This window comes from Eumetopias jubatus, unplaced genomic scaffold (genome assembly GCF_037043125.1).
Source record: "Eumetopias jubatus isolate StellerSeaLion01/CBP00866 unplaced genomic scaffold, mEumJub1_p1.0 scaffold_4, whole genome shotgun sequence".
Lineage (NCBI taxonomy): Eukaryota > Metazoa > Chordata > Mammalia > Carnivora > Otariidae > Eumetopias > Eumetopias jubatus.
The window spans coordinates 69,206,500-69,230,023 of NW_028274810.1; the positions used below are offsets into that span (position 1 = coordinate 69,206,500).

Below are 23,524 nucleotides of genomic sequence, written 5' to 3' on the forward strand. Positions count from 1 at the left end.
CCCACGTGGCCAGTGTGCAGGTTGGGGCAGGGGCTCCTGCCGTCTCAGCCTCAGTGGTCCCCGGTTTTCACAGCATGATGGACGGGCCCAGCTCCAGTCCAGTTTACTCTGTCTCCACTGAAGCCAGGTCTGCGGAGTCAGGCAAAATAGCCCCAGAGGAAGATGTTGATGGCCAGCAGCAGGATGGCATTGACATCGCAGACGCTTCTCCAGAGCGGCTCCTCGGCAATGCTGGTCAGCTTCCGCTGGCGTGCGGCCATCTCCTCGGGGCTCAGCGCAGGCTCGGGGCTGCCAGCCAGCCCGCAGAACCAGTCCCACAGCAGCCTGCCCCACCACCTGCGCGGGGCTGAGGACCACAGCGGGGGGGGGGGGGGGGGGGGGGGGAAGGGAAGCAGAAGGGGAGGTGAGGCCAGGTGGCAGACAGGGGAGTGACAGGGGGCAGGGGAGGGGGAGCCGGTGAGACACGGAAGGCAGGGTGGTGGGGGAGCACAGAAAACAAGGCAGGTGGCACTGGGCCTTGCCGGGAGCTTACAGACTCGGCGCCCAGCTGGGACTGGGACAGAGATCTGGCCCCAGCGTCCAGTCATCCAGCAGAGCCTGTCAGTGATGCAGGTAGTGGGGACTGGGGACGGGGTGAGGATGATGGGGCTCATCCCGATTCAGAGCATGAGATGGAGCGGGGCACGATCTCTCCCAGGGTGGCTGGGAACCACTTTCCCACTCCGCACTGGCCTGCCTGAGGTCCTGTGCGTGTCACCCACTCGGCTTCTCCGAGCTGCAGCTTCTCTCTCAAACAGGTTAACCGTGATGCTTGGTTCTTCTCCAGGTTGCTTTGAGCATCAGATAAGAATGGACATTTGCTAGCATTTTGAAAAGTGACCCATGCTGGAGCAGCAGGGGAGAGGCTCTGGGGACTATAAGGTTCCAAACGTGCATGAGACTGAGCTGGTGCGGACCGGGCTCCCCAGCACCAGGATGGGGCTGTTTTGAGGTTAAAGAGTAGCTCAGTTCTTTAAAAACTAAGCTTAAAGAAAGTAATAAAGTATTTTTAAAGTTGGGTTTTTTTTGCATTAGCAGACAGCATATTAAAATAAATATTTCATTGAGGTTGGACAGAACCCACTGGAAATGCTTTATTATCTTAACGACTTTGGAACTTGGTACCTGGTATGCTCAGTGTGACCACAGAGTGCAGTCTCTGGTCCCATGAAGAGACCATCTGGTCCTGCTCCCTCCTTACCCAGGAGGGAAAAGGCTCAGAGAAAGGAAGGGACCTGCTTGAGGTCACACAGCGACAAGGCTGCACTAAGCAATACCAGGCGTGTGGCATTTCAAGTATACTAGGTCTTAGCATTTTACAAGCCTATCCAAGAACTCTCTTCTGATTCTCAGGGCTGCCCTCAGAAGCAGATGATGCACGGGGCGTCACGTGCAAATTCCGAGGCTCAGAAGTCACTAGGTGGTTATTGGTGACCCAGTCCATCTAAGTCTGTCTACAACCTGGATGTGTACACTTCTTTCAGATCTATTCGGCTGTCCTTAAAATTTTTTTCATCTTTTTTTTTTTTTTTTTTTTTTTAGGACACAAAACTACACTGGGAACCACTTTCCCACTCCGCACTGGCCTGCCTCAGGACAGTTTCACTATTTAACCTGAGGACAACACGGATGAGACTTCATCTGCCTGTGGACCTTTTGAGAGGGGGATTCCAGAGGCTGCCTTATAGGAGTGGGAAGTGCTCCTTCGTCTTGCGGGGAGCAAGCCCCCCACAGGGAGCAGAAGTTTCTCTGCTTCTCAAGGGATAGGCTCTGCCCTGCGGCACGGGGCCGGCCAGGGAAAGCCGCAACGATCATGGCCGTCTATCTCGTGCTGGGGTTCCACCGGGACAGCGCGAGTGGTGCCCTTCCTCCTCCCACTGAAGCTACCTTCCTAGCTTCTCCCCGTCCCTTTCTTCCCTTGGATCTACCTCCCTAGAAGGGCCTGCGATTCCTCCCTGCCATACATTTTATAGGGGCAAGACCTGGTTCTTGCCATGATGCGGGGCGAAACTGTTTTGAGACCTCATCTGGTGCATGGACCACAAAGTTTGAAAAAGAGACAAGGGGTCACATTGTGCAAAGCAAAACACACTGGAACTATTGGGGCAGCTGATTAGACAGGGGGGCGGGGGACGATGTTGACTTTGAGCTTTAGTGGTGCTTTCTGAAGTCAGCCTATGTGGGTTTTGACCTTGGAAGTTTGTAAAGGGTTACATTCTCCATTACGCATAGCTTTTTATAGTGGACCACTGGCTTTTAATTGCTGCAGCTTGGGCAAGAAGATGGGAGTGTTGGATCTTGGTGGGATGCTGGAGCTTATGATGTTATTAACTCTAGGCACCTGGCTGCTTCTCTAGGCAGGGCCTTAGCAAAGTGGAGGGAGTCAAGAAAGGTGGGCAATTTCTCAGGCCTCAGGGGAGCAAAAGCCCCCCCCCCCCCGCCCACCGCGAACCTGGCAAAGATGAGGGACCTGTTCTGGTCCGACCCAACAGGCACTTTGACGACCTTACCTATGCTCTTGACTTACATGAGTTATTAAAATTGTGGACACCAGAGGCTGGGAATGGAACTAAGACATTGTTGAGGCCCTGAAGGAGAAGGCAGCTGACAAAGGCACCCCAACTCTACCCAGGTGGTGGGGTTCCCTCTAGCTGAGGCAGGAAGTAAATTTAGGACTTAAATGTCATTAAGTTATTAATTCCTGAGTGCAAGAGAAATTGATTTGGGGCTTTAACTTGCAACCTGATTTAACTTTTTTGACTATAATTTTCCCTTAGGAATTTTATAATTTAGGAAATCTCTATAATGTCATTATATCAGACTATTCTAACATGGGTGTTTAATCACACTGTAGGAAGGTTATAGTTGCATTATGTCCAAAGCAGAAACATGTCTTATGCCAATTTTCAACTTTAGAGACTGTGTGGCCTTGGAGTACATCTCACTGAGGTACTATTATAACACATGCAAGAACCTCTATGAGGCAAAACGTATATGGCCCATCAGCAGCTCAAGGACAATATCCATAGGAATGGCTGTCAGGCTGGAGGAACCTTATGAAGATGGACAGAACTGTATGGACCCAGGGCTGCTCTTATCCCGTGAGGGACAGCCATGCGTCTCTGTGACTTTAGGCAGAATTTTTAAGCCCTGTGGGAAATAAGTAAATAATAAAGTGGGGGCCAGTTTCTTTGATGTGCCTGTTTCCTTCCATCTGGAGGGAACTCAGTGTAACACTCTTTTTTCTGCCCTTAGACTCATTCAACCCAGGGGAAGAGAGGGGACTCTCCCCTCCTGGTAGATTTGGGAAGCATGGAGGGGACATGCTTGGTTGTGTCCCTCCCTCCTCCTTGTCAATGTTGGGCTCACAGGGGTAGGCGGCTGATGGGCACCTCCGTCTAACACCGGGCTTCACCATAAGGAAACGCACCTCCCCACAGATACAAACAAAATCTTTCTACCTATATTTTGGTTCCTATCTGCCTTCCTTATTTGTCTTATTTCTCAAATAGTTTAATAGCCATGCGGGAAGGGAGGAACGGTCATTTTTTTTTTTTTTGGCATCCCTCAGAGACCCCATCCCCAGGGAGCCCCAAAGGAGGGTCTCTGGGGCCCCACGACATGGCATCCCCATTACTCTTCTGTGATGTGTGCCCCCCAGCATGCCCCCAGCCTACCTCCATGCTGGTCCTGGCCCTGGCTGGAGCTCTCTCTCCCTCCATCTCCTGGAGGGCTCACCCCAGATGGCATCTCTGATGTCCCTGGCGTGCCCTCCGGGGCCTCCTTCTCCAGCTTAGGGTGGGGACCGTTCCGTGTCCACCACGTCAGGCGAGCAAGCTGGAGGGAAAGAAAATACTGCTTGACTTGGGTACCCTTGGGGGTAGTCTTACTGTGGAACAAGAGGACTCACCTTCACGGGAGGCCAACAGAGCAGTGAGGAGCATGAGGAACAGGCACAGGACCGAGTCAGGAGGCCTGGCTCTGAGCCCAAATGCCCTTTCCTTTGAAAAGCTGCGCCCCCTGAGCACCTGCTCCCCCTGAGCACCTGCTCCAGGCTCTACGCTCATAGCCTGGGAGGGAAGAAGCCGGACAGAGAGGCAGGTGCCCCATGACAGAAGGCTTCCACAACCCTACCTTGGAAGAAGAAACTCATAGGCAATGGATAGCCCCTGCAGACTTTAGACAAAAGGAAGAGACTCTAAGTTGTGGGATTTAGAAAGATCTCTTGGAGTGAATTGAAGGGATTCAAGCTGGAGGCTGTTGGAACAGCAGAGCAAGAAATACAGAGCATCTGGGGGAGGAGAAGGGTGTGGTCTTCGGGTGAGGGAGAAGCGAACATGGCTCTTAGATTCCTGCCTTGGACCATCAGGTGGGTGGCGGACGAGCTCGAAGAGTCTGCCTACAGAGTGCCTGCAGAGCCTGCTGCCACAGAGTGGAGATGTCCAGGGACAGAGCAGCAAGCCCGCATCCCCTGGACAGCCCTGGTGGCTTTCTCTCTTCTCCCATTTTGGTGGTGCAGCAGAAAATCCAGCAAGTTCTCTAGCTGAAATTGGTTGGACCCAGCCAGGACTATCTGAGCTCTGTACTTTCCAAAAAGCTCTTTTCCTGGCCCAGCAGCTCTTGGTTACATATTGGCCCAGGTATCCCCTGCCCTGCTGCCAAATTCCTACAGGCATGTCCAGCAGCCCAGGGTGAGCGGCCATCCTCCAGGACCCTTCCACTGGCTTCCAGCTATGTCTTTGTACGGTCTCAGGAGAGCCCAGACTGCTTCTCCACTTGAAAGTACCTTTTAGTGTGACTTCATCCTTACACAATGTGTCATTAGCCGTGTATGGGTGGTGTCTCTTTATGTCATGGGAGGCAGCTGGATTTGGGTTTGAATCTTGGGCGAGAGAGAGAGAATGGAGTTTCATCTTCCTGTAGAGGATTGTTGAGTTCCCGGGTATGGATAGGACAGCTCAGTGACAGTGTGGGGTGAGAAGGGTTTTAGGTCATAGGTGGGACCCTAAGGGACACTGAAAACCAAACTGGAGGGACATGTGTCATGGACGTGAGCAGAAGAGAGGTCTTCGGGATGCAGGAAGTGGTCCGTGGTGGCTGGTTCTCCTCAGAACTCACTGAGGATGAAGATGGGGGAATGTTCGTTAATTTCTAGCAACAAGACGGTTATTGGAGTCTTGGTGAGAGCAATTTCGGGGAAAGGGGGGACATCAGCCAGACTGGATGAGAAGGAGACAAGAGGTGGGAAGTGAAGGCTGCGAGTGATCACCCTGCAAAGTCGGCTGTTGAGGAGCCCAGCGGGAGGCAGCGTAACTAGGGAGGGCCGGGGTCCGGGGAGGGGGTTTCGAGTGGGAGACACTTCTGTATGGGAGTGAGGCAGCAGACAGTGGAGAAGCTGAGGATTCAAGCAGTGGGGAGAGATCACTTCTGGAGCGAGCCGCCAGAGAGACCCGCCTCTCTTGGCTCCTCTGTTTGTAGGAGGAATTAGTGACATCAAGGGTCTAGAGTGGTTTTGCAAACTCTCCAGCACCATACAGATAAGGGATGTTAGTAATGCGTTCCACCCAATGTTCCAGGGCCTAGCTTCTGGCACGGGCTCTGTTATGGGCTGAATTCTACCCCCTCCCAATTCGTATGTCCTAACCTCCAGTACTTCAGAATGTGACTATATGTGCAGATAAGGCCTTTAAAGTGGTAATTAAGGTTAAATGAGGACATTAGAGTGATCCTAATGCAATACAACTGGTGTCCTTTTAAGAAGAGGAGATTAGGACACAGACACTCAGGGGAAGACGGGGTGACGACAGAGAGGCGAAGACAGACATCTGCAAGCCAAGGAGGGGCCTCGGGGGAAACAACTCTGCCAACACCTTGATCTCAGACTTCATGCCTCCAGAACTGTGAGAAAACAAACCTCAGTTGTTGAAGCCACGCAGATGGCAGTGCCCTGTCATGACCGCCCATGATGTAAAGATGAGAGGTTTCAAAAGACAGCTTCCATGACTGAGGACTGGAAAATCTGTCAGCATGGGAGAGGGGAGCACTTGCTCTGGGGGACGCTGTGTCTTTTCTCATCTACCTGTTTCTTGACTGGCCAACGAATCCTTCCTCCTTCCCCTAGGGCCAGCTCGAAGTGACCTTGTCGGGGAACCCTCTGCAGCCCCGCAGGGGTCACTGCCCCCCCTGTGCTCAGCCCCTCCCTTTGAGCTTGGTCCTTCTGCACTTTCTTTTGGTAGAGTAACTGTTGGCGTTGGTGTCTGTCCCCAAAAGTCGCTGGCAGGGACCATTCATCTTTGTAACCCTAGCACAGTGCCTGGCACGCAGGAGGTGCTCCCTGAGTAATTTTCCAATTGAATGAATTACTTTTCACCTGGGATTGAATAGTCCAGTGAGCTCCCCGTCCCAAGGACGTGTGTATGGCCACAGAGGAGACAACCCACTGGAATGAAACTCAGTGGTAGAATCCCAAGCCCCGGGGGTAGGGACAGCATTTTGAGGAGCCCCAGCGCAAGCACTCCACTTGCCTTTTCCTCAGCGATGGGAGTGGTACAGAGGCTGACGGCTACAATGACGATGGCAGTGAGCCCACAGAGCAGGAGGGCAAAGTAGAGGTAGTGGAAGTCTTTCAGCACGGCCGGCCTCTGGTCCACCTCCCCACAGGCTGGCACGGGGTATGAGAACTCCAGGATCATGCGCAGAAGCCCCACAGCCAGGCCAAACATGAGGCCCCAGAAGGCTCCCTGTGGAGAGAGGGTAGACATGGGAGGCCCGAGCAAGCTCAAAGCCACAGTCTGTTACAGTGTTTGCAGGCCCACCTTAGTGAGCTCCCTGTTAATGCTGAGGCTTTGTCTGAACTTAAAGGCAGGCAGAGTGGTGCCCTGGGGAGGGCACAGGCTCCAGAGTCAGACAGACAAGGATTTGGATCCTGGCTCTGTTCCAGAATGATTGAAATAGAGACTCAACCTCACTGGCTTGGAGTTTTCTCATGCGCAATGATAAGAGAAATTAGTATATACTAAGTATAGATGCTTAGTATTCAACTAGAATGGAATATGGTTTTGTAATGAGCAGGGAAAACCAAGATCCCCCATCCTGATTTTCTGTTATAATAAATAAAAAATCAGAATAGAGCTCTTCTAGAAAGAAGAAAGAAAGGAAGAAAGAAAGAAAGGAAGGAAGAAAGAAAGGAAGAAAGAAAGAAAGAAAGAAAGAAAGAAAGAAAGAAAGAAAGAAAGAAAGAAAGAAAGAAAGAAAGAAAGAAAGAAAAAGAAAGAAAGAAAGAAAGAAAGAAAAAGAAGAAAGAGAAAGCAAAGTAAAGCAAAGCAAAGCAAAGCTCTGGCAACTCCCCTATCTTGTTTATAACACCACTTGACCCAAACCTATACCTGTTCCCCGTATGTGAGGGTCAGAGGGCTCGTATTTTTTAAGAAAAATGAGATGCTGATCCTGATATCAAGAATTCTGGAATGAGGGGCGCCTGGGTGGCTCAGTCGCTAAGCATCTGCCTTCTGCTGGGGTCATGATCCCAGGGTCCTGGGATCGAGCCCTGCATTGGGCTCCCTGCTCAGCGGGGAGCCTGCTTCTCCCTCTCCCACTCCCCCTGCTTGTTTTCCTTATCTCACTTTGTCTCTCTCTGTCAAATAAATAAATAAAATCTTAAAAAAAAAATTCTGGAATGAGCAGAAACACCCAGAATTCAGCCGAGCCGAGCCATGCTGTGTACCATCGTGATCAGCAGGGAGGTTAGACCTCAGGAAACAGTCAACAAGTGGCCTGGGTACTCCCCGGGGAAAGGGGCTTCTGAGTTGTCCTTTGCAATGACTTTGAGCTCTCCTGTGGCCCCTGCGGAGTTGTGTCCATGACATCCCTTAGCCCCCAAAGCACAGCCAGCAGAATCGGGCCCCTCTTTCCTAGGTTCTCCTGGAGGTAACCAAGGCAATGGTCCTGGCACCGCTAGCTCCTCCCAGGCCTTTCAGCAGTTTCGTGAATGATGCATGTGCGGGGCCATCTGTGGCTAGTATTTTGCCTACATACAGAACGTTATGGGTTTAGAGAGGGAACAGACCCCAGAGATCCTCCCGTCTGTCCTGGCCTTTTATACACACTTCCATGTGTCAGGAACATTCTTCTCTTCCCCATCGGGCCTAGGATCAGATGTCACTTCCTCCAGGAAGGCTTCCCTGGCCCGCTCCCAGGCATTCCATGGGTTAGGTACCCCTGACCCCCACTCTCACAGCAGACTTTATTGGTATTTCTTATTGAGTCATCTTTCCTCCCATCTGGCCCAGTGATGGTGGACCTACATGAACCCGGTAAACCATTGCATCTAGAAGCCTCCATAATAGGATCAATGAATGTTTGTCAAGTGAACGAATGAATCAAAACCCGACGCTATGGATGGGGAGACGGAGGCCTAAAGGAGGCAGTGTGTGTGTCTGATATGTCTCAGAGAGACACCAGGCTGCAGACAGACCGGACCTCCTGACCCTCTGGTGTACAGGGAGAGACAGGTGCCCTGTTGCACTCACAGGCTCTGTGACCCTCTTGCAGAAAATGGCCAGCAGGAAGAGGGCGGTGATAGGCGGGGCCAGGTAGCTGGTGACAGACTGGATGTAGTCGAAGAGCTGCCCGCTGTTGGAGCTTTGGATGATGGGGATCCAGAGGGTGCTTATGACAACGAGGAACACCACAAACACTCTGTGAGGAGGGCACAGGGCGGCATAGGCATGGGGTAGGGGGCACGGGAGGGGCACAGAAACTGGGAAGGGAGAAGGGAAGGGAATGCATGGTCACTGAGTCCGAGAATGCTAGGAGACTGGAAATGCTAAGATTCCAGAAATTTAGGCCTCTAAAATCCCAGAATATCAGAATTCCAGAATCCAAGAAAACCAGGATTTTTGAATTGGGGTCTGTGAGGTCATGTAGGCCACCTGCTCTTCAGGGAGAAAGCCACACTTTTTACAACAACCCCGACTTCAGTAAATGGCCTCTGGTCTTGGCTTGGATGCCTTTTCTTCTCTTTTGCATCCAAACCCTGTGCAGGACAGCCCCCTTCTCTAGGATGGCTTTAGTTCCAGAGACTTTTCCCTTCTTTGTGCTCCTCCAGCTCTAACCCACTGCTCCCTTACATTGACATTTAGCTCAGAGTGGGGACCCCACCTTCTCCTCCTGACTCCCCCTCAACTGATCCTGGCTCAGGCCCAAGAACCCTAAAGCACTCTCTTATGATTTTGTGCGAACAAGTTGAAAACTTTTCTTGGATGCAATAATGCACTCGGCCAGGAGATGGTGCTCAAACCCCACTTATGGATGAAATAAAAGGCAGTGCAACAGGCTGAGTACAAGAATGAAGGAGGGGTCTTTGGAAATGCCTCTGCGCACTTGTCCTCTCCTCTCCTTTCCCTCCCTCATTTTCCCCCTCAGGCCCCACTAGAGCAGCAGCTACCCAAGTGGTAGTTGCTCATCCCTCCCCTCGCAGATCCTTAAATGCTCAGGCCCCGCGTGTTAGCCCAGACACCTGAGTCACAGAGCCTTAAATTATGAAGCAAAGAGTTCGGGAAGTGCCCCTTAACCCAGTGTAAACGACAAGCCTAGGGAGAAAAAGAAAATAAGCCACCAAGTGATACTTTGAAAAGCACAAAATCAAAACCAAGGAGATAAAGTTCAAGTTCTCCAGCTTGCTGTTCAAGGCTCTGCGTCCACTGGAGACAGCCTCCCTGCGAACTTCCCGGCTGAGGTGGCCCCACGCTGCATTACCTGCACTCCTGTTGCCATTAGCAGCCCTCAGGGCAGGCTAGTACAAGGTGCCCCGGTGTCCCCCGCACAAGCTGTGACACAAGGGGAATGCTTAGGGTGAGTCTGATGGACTAAATTAACAAGCTTTCTGTTTTCCTGGGATAACAGCTGGGCAGATCTAAAGCTCCTGGGGGTGAGCTGCTTGCTAACTAGCCCCCCCCATACAGTTCACCTTCCCTTTCTTAAATGCTTTGTCAGCTTCTCTCACTTACTCTGTTGATCAGAGAAAGAGAAAGTTGAACAGACCGGGAAGAGACTTTTTTTTTCTCTCCTTATTCTGGAAGCAGAGGAATGTCCAGAGTTGGGAAGGGACTCACCTGAGGTCATGTAGGAAGTTGGTGCTAGAACCAGGTGCTGTGACTGCCAGTCTGGGCCCAGACCCCACCTCATCCCCCTCCCCGCCAAGGGCAGCCCAGGACAAGGAGGAGAGGGGAGAGGGGTTCTGCCTGCTGGGAGGGGGCGCTCCAGAAGGAGGGGCCCGTGCACCTGCCCACCACCATCAGCTCCTGCTCTGTAGCCTTCCTTCGGAAGCGCAGCCACACATCAATGGCAAACAAGGTGCCACTGCTGTTGAAGATGGAGGTGAGTGAGCTCATGAGGGCGGCCAGGATCACGGCGATCATCAGGCCCCGCAGACCTGGGGAGAGGCGAGGTCTCCATGGGCAGCCAGCCTGGGAAGGCCAGCTCTGCCAGGGGCCACGGTGGCTACAGGGTCCAGCAGAACCAGGGTTGTGGGGGTGGGGATGCTATTGCATGAGGTTCCCATCCGTGCGGATGAGGAATCCGGGAGACCTGGAGGCCAGCTTCCGGATAAGCGCCACGGCCCTGAGTGAGTCCCCTACACCGCCCCTGCCCAGGCCCAGCCTCCTCATCTGCATCACTAAGAGCGATGGGCCCAGGTGACCCTGTAGCTTTGACACCTCAATCTGGGCTTCAGAGCTTGTAGACACTTGGTTAGGGGCCCCTGGTGGGGAGGAGGGTGCCTGTTAAGAATGGAGTGTTTTCAGTCTCTGTGCCTTCTCATGGACACGGTGGTGCCAGGTTAAGGCCGTGGACTGGGAGGCAGAAGGCCTGGGTTGGTTTCCTGGTTCTGCAAGCAACTAGCTGTGTGATCTTTAAACTAGTTCCTTCCTTTCTGGACCTATCCTCCCCCCGCGTAGCAGGAGAGGGTGGAATCCACTGATATCTGAGGTCTCTATGACTCTAATGATCAAGCTTCTAGAAACAACCACTCATGCGTCCCTGGGGAGACCACTCTCTGTCAGCCCACCTCGGCCCTCTTTCCTCCCAGTCCAAGTATTTAATCACCTCCCGGAGGTCTCCCTGGAAGACTCAAGGCGTTCCAAACAAACCTAGGCCAGCACCTTCCTCCGGGGCCTTCTGTTGCTTCCTTTGGTTAGCAAACTCCAGTCGCCATAGCAGACACTCGGTTACCCTGGACCCCCTCCTCTGCTGCCCTTCCTTCCCACCTCCCTCGATCAGCCCCCACTGTGGACGGCCTGTCCTAGCCGGGCCTCCTACCATCTCTACTGTTTCTTTGATTCATTTCTTGTTCTACTGGAGGGAGGGGAAAGCTCAACTCAAGGACTTCCCTCCTAACCCTGGCTTTTTCCCTATGTCCCCACTCTCGATATCATTGTAAACCCAGGATGTGGGAGCCCTCTCTAGACCCCTCCGTCTTTCTCCTCCCTCAAATGTAATCAGTCACCAAATCCTGCCGCCTCTACCTCACGAAGATCTTTTAAACCCCTTCTGTCCACCCCTGAAACCGCAGACCTGGCCCGGCCACCAGCACCCCATCCCTCTGCCTCCTGCAAAGTGAGCCCTCCATCAGACTGGTCCTTCAGAAGCTCAAATCCCCTCATGTGCTCTGGCCTAAAACCCAGAGGAAAGGCTCTGCTCCACGGTGAGGTGTGGCCACGGCCTCTTCTCCACCACTGTCGTCCATTCCTCTGCAGGTGAACCCTGCGGGGCTGCTTCAGACCCTGCTCTCTGTCAGCCCTCAGCCTTCGCACACATAGTCCCTCCTCCCCGAATGACATTTCCCACCTGCATCTAGCTTCGTCTGCCTAAGATGTTCCCTGGGATTCAGCTCCATTTCCTCTCCTCTGGGAAACCTTCTCCAACATTCCCCTGGGCCGGGTCAGGTGTCTTCTTAGGGCTCCCTCAGCCCCACTGTGTCCCCACACTGGTGACATAGCATTGTATCCTCAGTGAGCCCAGGTGTCCTGGGGATGGCATAAAGCCCGAGCTCAGGGGCCTGCCTTTCATTCCTGCATCTCCACGATTAGAGCCAGAGTGGGTGCTTTATAGACACTTGTGAGAAGTGTGTGTGTGTGTGTGTGTGTGCGTGCGCATACACACGTGCACGTGTGTGTGTGTGTGTACGCTCACGTGTGTTGGGGGAAGGAGGTGTGGAGGTGAAGGTTCTCATTCCCTATTCCCGTCCATGTCCACCATTAATGCAAACCCTCCTGGGCAGCAGGGATTGGAGGAAGCTGGGGGATGACGTGAAGGGTGGCGTGGGGAGACAGGACTCACCGACGGGCATGAGGGCTATGACCAGCTTGGGGTAGGCGATGTTGGAGCAGCCCACTCGGGCCCCGCAGATTCTTTGGCAAATGTCAGGGTCTACACAGCCCACCTCATCTATAGAAGAAGTGAGGGCCATTAGAGCCAAGTCTTCCTGTGCCTCCTTGCTTTGGCCCAATATTTGCTTTCAAACAGGAAAAAAACTACAGGAAAGTGTATCCTGGTGACTCTGGCAGGAACCAGCATCTCTTGCAGGAGCCAGAGGTTCAAGGGGTAGGCAGATGTCTGGGTACCACGATTTAGCTGTCTCCAATAAATCTCTTGACCACATACTACCCTGCAAAGCCTGACAGACTCCTGTGGGTTTTAGGCCTTATATCTTGCTAAAAGGCAAAAATCCTTGGAAGGTACCGAGAATGCCTTCTTTGGTCTTTCCCTCATAAAGGGAGTGTAGGATTTTAAAATGACATTTAGATACAAATTTCTTCTTCTGAAATACTTATTGTATGTTTGGCCCACAAAGCCTAACACATACGTATCTTAATAGAAATAGCATGGGACACCCCCTCCCCACCCCTCACCCCCACCACCAGTGCAGCGTTGTCCAGCTCCTACCTGGGTACAGGGCCCGGCTGATCATGCCGGGCATGACGATGAAGAACATGGGCAGGATCTTCAGGTAGCCCCCTAGCACAGAGCCCCCCTTGGCATGGGACAGATTCTTGGCAGAGAGAGACCTCTGCACAATGACCTGGAAAGGGGGGGGTGGAGGCAGGCCACTCAGGTCAGGTGGGGCTCAGCTCAGTCACAGGTGGGCCCTGAGGTGGTCCTGAAAAAAGCCCCGACCCTCTCTGCATCTAGATGCATGGTTTTCCTGCAGGGAGCCACCCCAGGTTGTGATGGGCTGGGCCAAGCCTGGCTGGGGCATCACCTGGTCCGTGCACCAGCACCATGTGGCCAGCACTGTGAGCCCGAAAATGAGGCCTGGCCAAGGAATGTCCCCGTTCACAGGGTCCCGGAGCATATGGAAGGCATCAGACCGGGGGAGATGGCAGGTGGTATTGGGGACTGTGGCATTAGGGATGGCCTGTCTGTACCGCTGCTCCAGGCCTGGGTACCAGCCTACCTCCTGAAAGCCTGTGGAGAGAGACCACAGTTAGTGACACAGCCCTGAGACCCACTGGGTGTCTCATGCCCCTACCCTAGCTTCCAGTCCCATGTGGGGCCCTGGGGCTTGGAACTGGTATGGGACTTGGGAATGGGGAGAGATGTGGGGCTCAGACCCTTAGCTGGTATAGCAAGAACTCTGCTCTTTGGTAACCCCATCCTGGCAGTGGGGGTGGTGGGATGCTCTGGAAAGTTCTAATCAAACCACAGAGGTGAAAGCCCAAGATAGATCAGAGAGCAATTCCTACATGATGGTGGGGTGTATTCAGGTCTCTTCCTTACCCAGAAACATGAGGACCAGGGCACCGCCCACCATGATCACTGTCTGCAGAGCATCTGTATAGATCACGGCTGTGAGGCCCCTGCAGACCCAAGGAGAGGGCTCATCAGTCGGCACCAACAGCGGGTTCTTCTCTGGGTGTCTGCCCTGTGCTTGGCCACACTGGGGAGCCCTCTTAGCAGGTGGGTTCCGGCCACCTGCCTTCCCCCGACTGGCCGTTCCTGGCTACAGGCGCTCCGGTCTAGCTCTTTCTCTCCTCAGCGGCCCCTGAGTGTGGCCACTGTGCCTCAGTTAGCTCTTGTTGTTTTTAACACCCCAGGGCTATTTCTCTGCTGTGCTGGTAGCTCCACCGGGAAGCCTCCCTCCCTCCCCTCCCAACACCATGGAAATTCCCCATCTTTGCAGGCTGACTTAGCCACAAGCCAGGGTCCCAGGTGCCCAGGCCTGCGAGAGGTGCTCTGGGGGACACAGGGGAAGGAGGGCTGGTGGCTTTGTCTGGAGCAGTCCTGGTGACTCCAGTCCTGATGACGGTCTCCTAGCCGCACCCCTGCTCACTGCTGCATCCCTAGGCATCCCTCTCCACCTGTCCCTGTCTCTCGGTTTCTGCTCGCGGTGCCCGCACCCCAGTGAGACCTGCCCTCGGCCCTACCGGCAATGGTGTAGATGGCCGTCACTGCCAGGAGCATCACCGTGGAGAGGTAAAGGTTCCAGCCCAAGGCCATCTGGATGAAGAGAGCTCCAGAGAAGATGTCAGTCTGCAGAGAGCCGGGACCCAGGAGTCCAGGTCACCTGAGGCCCTCGCTGTGGCCACCAGGGTATGTTGCCTCCTACTCAGCGATATCAAGTGCTGTCAGTCCTCATCACGTGATGAGGGTGACCCTCAAGTGCCATGCTGAGGATGGGCTTGACCTTGCAGATGCTGAGGAGCCATAGGGATTGTCAAGCAAAGGAGAACCACATAAAACTTTGAAACCCGGAGCAATGTCATCTGGTGGCGCAGATAGGAGAGTCTTGCCCTGAAGGCAGGGGTGAAGGAGTGAAGTGAAGACAGAGGAGGTGAAGTGGGGAGCAGGGGTCAGAGAAGAGAAAGCAGGCACCCAGAAGCTCGCTGCCTGCTCCCCAGCAGAGCAGAGGCCCCTGCAGCTGCAGGCGGGCCCTGGCTGACGGGCCGGGCCGGGAGCCCAGTGAGAGGACTTCCGGACGCTCTGTGCGCTCAGGTTTATTAGGGGACTCAGAGAACGTCCTTTGCCTGAGCTGACTTGGGCTCATTTTCAAGCCTTGGTAGACAAGCGGCTATACAGTTTTCCCGACTCTTGACCTGGAAGCTCACAGACTCGGCCCCTTTCAGTGCCTTCTTGCTGACCCCACTGCACGGTTGTTTCATGAACCCATCCCAGGGCTACAACAGGACAGTGTGCAAGGACCCCTGGCCCGGGGCACGGGACCAAACTGCAGTTCCAGTCCATGGCTACATCCTGTGTGGACACGGGCAAACCATTTGCCCTAGGTTTGTTTTTTCTAAGTGTGGGTCAGTGGAGGAAGAACAAGGACCTTTCTAACTGTAACATTCTAGGTAATTAGTGCATGGTGCTGAATGGAGAATCAATTAGCGGAAAGATAAATGAATGAATGCGCTCTAGATGAGTAACCCTTTGAATAGAGGGACGTCATTTACACAACAGACATTTCTCATCCATCTGTGATCACTCCACTGCTGAGTGGGAGCTTGCATTGAAGGTATGTGGATTCATCCCTTCTTCCTCCCTCCCTCCCTCCCTGCCTGCCTTCCTTCTACCTACCTATTATCTATCTATCTATCTATCTATCTATCTATCTATCTATCCATCCATCCCTACATCCAGCAATAAGCCATGATGTAAACTCAGCATTTTCGGGCGCCTGGGTGGCTCAGTTGGTTAACATCTGCCTTCGGCTCAGGTCATGATGCCAGGGTCCTGGGATGGAGCCCCACATCAGGCTCCCTGCTCAGCAGGAAGCCTGCTTCTCCCTCTCCCACTCCCCCTCGCCCTGCTAGTGCTCTCTCTCTCTCTCTCTCTCTAATAAATAAACTCTTAAAAAAATAAACTCAGCATTTTCAGAAGGACAAGATGGCCACACTGGAGTGGGTACTCACGGAAATCTTGGTGAAGATGTAGAGGATAAGAGACAGGACAGACATGTACACCTGGATCCTCTGGCCCCCAAACCGCTTCTTCAGATACTGCGGCATTGTGACCACACCGGCGGCGATGTACACCGGGACAAAGACCCAGCCCAGGGCCAGAAGCAGCCAAGTTGCCTTGGAGAGTGGAGAGAAGCAGGTATCCATGTCCTAGATGCAGATGGAGGGGCAGCCCCCTCCCTCACATCACCGAGCTGGGAACAAGGGACCTGGGACCTAATCTTAGTGCTGTATGACCTCTGATGAGTTCCTCTGTGTCCTCTGGGCCTTGATTTCCTCATCTGTAAAATGGGTTCTGGATTTACCATGCAGCCTCCCCAGGCACCTCCAAGGTTCCCCTCAGCACTAAAGCCTGGGATGGGGGGCGGAGGGGCTTCAGACCTCCATTATCCCTGAGAAGCCTCCAGGCCAGCTTCCTTACGTTCCATTCGAAGCCGCCCACAGCAAGGCCTCCAGCGGCTCCTGTCCCAGCCAGGCCAATGAACAAGCCACTGCCCACATTGCTGGACATCAGAGAGGCTCCAATCTGCAGGGCACAAGTGGGGTCAAGGGTCAGGGTCAGTTTTAATCCAAATCAGCCTGGAGCCAGGACCATGGGCTTCAGGAGCTGTGGACAGAGCAGGAGCCAGGCTCAGGAAATCTGAGATCAGAGGAAGGAGGGCACATGAGGGAGCACAGAGGAGGAGGGATGCAACTGACATTTACTGGGTACCTCCTGTATGCGGGCACTGTGCGAGGCATTTAATATGCACCAATACACTTAATCTGCATAAACATATCGAGAGATGAGCATTAATCTTTTCAATTTACAGAGGAAGGAAATAATGTTGGGAAAAACAAAGCCACTGCCTTCAGGCCACGCAGTGAGTGGCCAAGTGGGAAAGAAGGAAAGCCACGGAGAGCAGGGTCATGTAGGGAGGAGAAGGCTCTGCACTGGGGCCGTCCATCTAGGGGCCTCCAGAGACGAGGATGCTTAAGGGAGGAGGGGAAGTCCCCACGAGAGGGATTGGGGAGGCCCCCGCCACCCCAGTGCCTCCAGGCTCCAGGGCAAGACCAGGAAGAGGGAGGAGCCGAGGGGCTGAACACAGGCTGGGCCAGCCTCCGAGTTGAGTCATGTTTCTCCAGGAGGCAGCCAACTACTCTGAGGCCACAGAGACACTGATAGAAGGACAACATCACGGTTAGTATGGAAGCAGCGTCGCCAAGTGTCGGGTGCTGTTCTAGGTTTCCTCAGGCAGCCCTCACCACAGCTCTGGGCTGGATGTCCCATCATTATCCCCATTTGACTGAGGAGGGAACCGAGGCACAGATAAATGGCTTGCCCGAGCTCCAGAACTAGTGAGTGACAGAATCTTTGAACCCTGGCTGTCTGACTCCAGTAACTAGTGCATGATTATTGCTGGGCACCTAATAAGCACTCATTACTGTCATCTTTGATTATTTGATGGGATCCTTCCTTGGGCAGGGAAAGGGACGAGGGAGGAGCTCTGGGGCCTGGGCGGAGGCGAGGCCTTGGGGACACGACCGGGGCCAGAGGGGAAGAGCTCCGCTCTGGGCTTGCTCCCTGTGTCACCCTAATAAAATCACTTCCTCTTGCAAATCAATCCTCAGATTCTCCACTTGTAAAATGTGGGGACTCACCTGTTCCCACTGCCTGTTCTGGGGGTGCTGGGCGATGGAAAGTGAAAAGAAAGGAAAGGTACTGAGACATTCAGAGAACAGACTGCCTAGAACATAAAGGCCCAGAGATTACAACTGGCCTGATGTTGCTCATTGCTGAAGACACAGCCTGCTGCCACACACACACACACACACACACATTCACATTCAGGTGGTCCTGGGGATGCTGGTGGGGCTGGGCTGGAGCACCTAGCCAGAGCACAGAGCACTGGGCCCTTCCCGAGACTGCTCTCGGAGCAGGGAGGGGCCTCGCCCCCACTCAGTGCAGGGCTCCCAGCTCACAACTCAAGGAGACATCGGCCATCAGGGTTGGCAGGGGGACCAGACAGGCCCCTCTGGAGCAGGGATGCTGTTGCTCCTTCTGCTCTTGGCTTCCCAGCCACACACTCTCTTTGGGGTATAGGGAGGGGAATGAGGCACTTCTCAGGACTGGCCTAGTAGGGAGGGGCACAAAGCTATGGGACTTCTGTCACAGACACCTGGACACCTAGACATGCAAGCTCCAGGGTTACAAATGGGACGGAGACCCCCCTAAGCAGGGCTGGTCCTGCTCAGGCTTCAGCAGGGCAGGAAGCCCAGTACAGGAGGCCCAGCTCATGGCCCCGCCCACCGGGGCTGCCTGTCTCCACAGCCGCTCATCTTGGGAGCACCCTCCTCCTGCTTCCTCACCCCTACAGGGAGACACAGAGTTTCACGTGGAGCAGGGAGACCTGCTCTCTGCAGGACTGGCGGGCGCCCAGGACAGCCCCTGGTCACTCTCCCGGAACGGACCAGAGAGGTGCTCTCTCCTGCTTCTTGTCCCTCCTACTGACTCATCTCCAGAGCTGTGATGGGGGACGGTGGGGAGGGAATGTTATCAGCTGAGCAGAATGGCCTCCAGGAGGCTTGCTGTCTCCTGTTGAGGAACCCAGTGTCACCGTCCCTGTGAACTGCCAGGCCCTCCACCCCCTGCACTCCTGGGGATTCTCTCATGCTGAGGGCGTGAGAGCTCCCTGGCCCTACCTCCTCCTGTCCCAGATACTGGAACCTTCCAGAGAGCTCTGTCAGGGTCCTGGACCTCCTCTTCTCTTCAGGGAGTCTGTCGCCAGCGCAGGTGGGGAAAGTGGTGAGAACCAGAACGGGGTGTAGGGGTGGCTGGTGGTTTGTGAGTGCATGCACACACGTGTGTGTGACCTGGGCGTGACTGGGCGTGTCACAGCCTCAGCACCACAGGGGCTGACAATCCCAAGATTCGATTTCCAGGCAGGGCGTACCTCCCACCGTGCTATTTCAGGAAGAGGAAATCAGTTTTGAGGACCAAGAGAAACAAGTGAGGTGGTCAGATAGAAGAGACTGGGGTTTGCAAAGGTGTCAGGATCGATTCCCTGAGGTTGCTGGGGATTGATGTCTGTGATCCCCCTCACCTCACTGCTCCACGGTACTAAGCAGGTATGTCTCCTTCCCACCTCCCCTGGCTGAGGTCAGAGGCTTCCCAGAGGCACTCACAGCCCCTCTCCTTCCCTCCTGTTGTCTGTGAGTCTGTCTGCCCAGCTAATCTGAGCTTCTCTGGGACAGGAACATTCTAGGTTATGTCTATAGGTGCAGTGTCCAGCTGAGGGCGCACACTTAGGAGGCACTTACCCGAGGTGTGCATTGGCAAGATCTCTTGGGTTGTGGGGTGCCTGGGGACCACAGAGAAGGAACCCAGAGCGCCAGGAAACCCACTCAGGGGGCTGCTGCCTTGGTCAAGGCGAGAGAAGACGAGACGAGGATCCAGTGGTGGGAGGGGACAGGGAGGACGATCGACTCACCGGCCACCAGCTCATGGACCTCCCCGCCAGGAAATAGCCACCAATGGTGCCTCGGCTTGCACGAACGGATGACTGGTGAGGAAGGGGAGAGAGGTGAGGGTCTCCCGAGCTCCCGCACCTCTGCCCCGCCTCAGGTCCCTCTTCCTGGGTCAGGCGCTGGGGGGGCACCCAGACCATGAGAACCAGATGGGTAGTTTCACTGGTTTTACTCTACCCGCCCTTGGGAGGGACACAGCCTCTCTCTGGGCCTCACCGTTCGTCCGCCAGGGCTGGTGTGAAGAGCCAAGGGGCCAGCAGAGGTTAAAGCCTTCGCGAACAGCACTGTGCTGGACGTGTGTGCAAGATACGGTTATTGTCTCCTTAGCCCTCCCTCTGTCCAACCTTCGTTTCAGGAAATTATTTGTATCTGATTCTTGGGCTTGCACGGAGGCCGCCCCCTCCCTCCTTTCTGCAGGACTCCCGCACTGGGGCCTGGATGGCAGAAAGCCCTGCAGCCCCAGGCAGAGGGAGGGCTCCGTCTGGGGCTTCTCCTGCCCAGGGCCTGGAGTGGGACCACGCTGTGAAGCCTGTGCAGGAGCCCGCACAGACCCCTCCTCTGAAGAACAAGAGGAGAGTGGATGTGAATGAATTTCCTCTGGGGCCTCAAGGGCTGGGAGCCAGGGTGGTGAGCAGGGAAGCAGAAACTTGAAGACTTTATTAAGATGCTAAAGCTCAGGAAGCCTGGGTGGCTCAGTTGGCTAAGTGTCTGCCTTGGGCTCAGGTCATGATCCCAGAGTCTTGGGATCGAGTCCCACATCAGGCATCCTTGCTCAGCAGGGAGCCTGCTTCTCCCTCTCCTTCTGCCTGCTGCTCCCCCTGCTTGTGTGCTCGCTCTCTCTGTCTCTCTCTGACAAATAAATAAAATCTTAAAAGAAAAAAAAAAGATGCTGAAGCTAACAGGTCTCTGATTAGGTCTAGAGATGGGAGAGATACCTGAAGGAGAAGAAGGGAAAAGACAAATGTAAAAGGGGATTCTTTGCCCCCAAGGAAATGTCCCTAGTCGCTAGGGAGTGATGAGGAGGAGGGGCTGGTTCTTGTGAAGCCTTTGCTTGAACTTCACCTGTCACCTCTGGCTCTCAGGCAGGCCAGATGAGCAGAAGGAACTCTCACACATGAGGAAATTGAGGCCTGAGTCAGGGAGCAACTTGTCCAAAGTCACTGAGGAGCTGGTGCCTTTCCTGCCAGGAGTTGGTGATCAGCTGTGTGCTCATTTCTTCCTCACACCAGCCTTGGGAGGCAGGGACTGTTCACCCTGCTGAACAGCTGAGGGAACTGAAGCCCAGAGAGGGTTCGTGACCCCGACACCATAACGGGGTCACGACGGGCTGGGACTCGAATCACTGCCGCCCAGGAACATCTGAGAGGGCTGGCCCGTCTCCCGAAGGAGCCATGATGACACCTGCCCGGTATTGTTGCCTGCAATGCAGGGCACTGGGCCAGGTGCTTTGGTGTGTCATGTTACTCAGGGCCATGACCCCTCTGTGGGGCAGTCTTTATCGTTCTCACTGTCCACACGAGAAAACGGAGGCTCACAGAGCATTTGCATGTTCCCAGGGTTCCGTGGCTCTGTCAGAGCCGGGATCTGAACTCAGGACTCCCTGACCTCAGAGCCTGGCCCCTTGCCCCAGGGCTGAGGCTCTGGTGAACAATGTTGAGCAGAAGGGCCTTTGGACTTGCCGAGCTTCCTTCCCATGAGCACACAAACCCCAGCTCCATTAGAAAGCACTACTCCTTGCCAAGACACCTACCTGTGGAGGGTGGGGTAGGCCAAGAGTGGAGCGTGCGCAGAGTTGGCAATCTTGGTACGGGAAGGAGGGCAGGGGTGGGGATCGGGCTGCCAGGGACGGGTGGGGCCCAAGGCAGCAGATGCATAGAGACAGGGAGTTGGGAGATGGGGGTTCCTGCCTGGCCAGCCTCGGCTCGCTGTGTGCCCTCAGGCAAGTCACACCCCTCTCTGGGCCTCAGTCTGTCCGTCTATAAAAAAGGGCCTGGAGAGATGGATTTCTGAAGGCCTCTGCATCTTAACCCTGTGCTTCCCTGATCTGCCTTCCTTCTGCCCACCCTGCCTCCAGCTCCACCACCAGCCAGAGATGAGAGCCTGCCCCACCTCCCCTGCCAGGCCCCAACCTCTGGGACTACTCACCCAGACCCCCACGCCGATGACAAAGACGAAGTAGACAACCAGGACCGCGATGTCGTAGGCATGCAGGCTGACTCCAGAACCCGGTGCTGAGCGTGGGGCTGTCACAGTCCTGACCCCATTTCCTGACGCTCCAGGCCCCACTGTTGCCAGCTCCATGCTCCTCTGTTAGAGTCACTCACCACCAGCTGGACTTTGAGGCGCTCCTGGCTTCGTTCCTTCCTTTTAATGATTAAACAGCCCCAAGTGCCCTTAGCTGCTAAGAAAGCTCTGAGCCCCACTGGCACGGGAAGTCCTGGTCCCCCTTTCTCCTAACCGCCACCCCATCCTCTGCAGGACTCTCCCTTTCCCTGCCCCCAGGTCATACACACACACACACGTACATGCACACACACACGTGCATACACACGCGCACACACGTACATGCACACACGTGCATACACACGCACACACGTACATACACACACGTACATGCACACACGCGGGCACACTCCCACCCCTGAGAGGAGCAGGAGGAGGAAGCGGAGGAGGAAAGAAGGAGAATGCTGGAATTCTGGACCTCAGAAGTCGAGCTATTCAAGCTCCTGCTTATGTGGAGGGGAAACTGAGGCCCAGGGAGGGAAAGGTCACACGGGGAAGTAAGGTGGAGCTGGGACTAGAGTCCAGGTTTCTCAGTAGTGAGTTCAATGCAATTTTCCTTATTCCCAGAAGGAAGACACGGGAGGAGAGGGGGAGAGAGTGCCATGACCCTCGCAAAGCCTCTACCACATCACGTGCTCCTGCCTCCACTCCCCCACCCCCAGGTGTCACTTTTCCTTTTTTTTACAGCATAGGACACTGAGGCCCGGGAAGAGACATGTTTATTCCAAGCCACAGTGGGGGGCCAGAATTCACACCTGCTGGGTGCTGGGATAAATGAATGGTCCTAGAAAGGACAGACAGCATGCTGGGTCCAGGGAAGACCAGCCACCCCAGGACCAGGGCGGCCTGCTTTCCCGAGCCAGCAGCACATCTCACTGCACTGCAGAGTGACCATGGACAGACCGCCCTGGCCCCCCAGCCCCATTGTCCCAGATGCCTGACGCTGAGCCCCTCCCCACACATTTTCCCTGGCCCGAAGCCAGCTGCCTGGGCCCGCCGCAGCCCCTCCTCTGATGCATCTGAGACCCACCGGTTAGCCAGCCGGGCATTTTAGCAGCCCAGAGTCCGGAGAGGGCCAGGAAGGGAGCAAGGGGAGTTTTGAAACCTTCAGAATAGATACTGTGAAGCTTGTAACACAAAGCCCAATGTTTGACCTATCGGTGAGCCCCAGATCCCCCCTCAGGGCCTGTCTAGTTTTGCTCTGCCCAGAGCTGCGTTATTTGTGCTCACAACAAATTAGAAACAACAACTTAACGGCGGGAGCGGGGCTGCCAGAGGCGGGCAGGGCCATGCAGGGCCACGGGGGAGCCCGGCCGCCGATGGCCGCCCAGCTCATGCGCGTCCTGACAACCAGGTAACGTAGAAAGAATGAGGAGAAAAGATGCGCCAACTCGGAGCGAACAAACTGACAAGTTAGGTTCCATCAGCTCTCAACGGAGGGCGTTCCTGCACAGCAGCTGGGGATTCGTGTGCATACCGATGGCCCAGAGTCACTGAGGAAAGATTACAGTGCGACCCTTATGGATTTCTATTTAGCGTGGATTATGAAATCCAGACAGGAAGAGTTGCATCCAAAATGGTTTAACAGTGTAGGCAGGTGTTGGCATTCAAGGATGAGGCCTCACATATGCAGGAAATCCTCTTGGAGAGCTCCCAAGACAGAGGATGTGGTCACACTGTCACTCTTGCAGGAGGGGCGCACCTGCGCTGCACCTGGCTGGGGGGGCGGGGGGGGGGGG

At 54.6% G+C, this 23,524-nt stretch overlaps 1 protein-coding gene across 1 annotated transcript; it reads right to left on the minus strand.

Moving 5' to 3' along the window:
- Positions 1-137: 137 nt before the first annotated feature.
- On the minus strand, positions 138-21,800 carry SLC5A9 (solute carrier family 5 member 9). The gene is made up of 14 exons (XM_088022992.1): positions 21,648-21,800; positions 19,466-19,537; positions 16,417-16,521; positions 15,948-16,112; positions 14,447-14,568; positions 13,816-13,895; positions 13,298-13,503; positions 12,982-13,117; positions 12,376-12,483; positions 10,321-10,471; positions 8,568-8,736; positions 6,564-6,779; positions 3,717-3,876; positions 138-346 (listed from the first exon to the last, which is right to left on the minus strand). Exons 2-14 carry the CDS (start codon positions 19,478-19,480, stop codon positions 138-140), a joined length of 1,842 nt encoding a protein of 613 aa, XP_087879118.1. The 5' UTR covers positions 19,481-19,537; positions 21,648-21,800.
- Between the last annotated feature and the right edge of the window lie 1,724 nt (positions 21,801-23,524).

Bases quoted from the DNA above. Each gene is read 5' to 3' on its own strand.
- SLC5A9 (XM_088022992.1), bottom strand. The intron at 3,877-6,563 runs GCAAGTGGAGTG...CTTTCCCTCCAG, and splicing joins CTCCCATCGCTGAGGAAAAG to CTTGCTCGCCTGACGTGGTG. The intron at 347-3,716 runs GTAGGCTGGGGG...TGTGGTCCTCAG, and splicing joins GGGCCAGGACCAGCATGGAG to CCCCGCGCAGGTGGTGGGGC.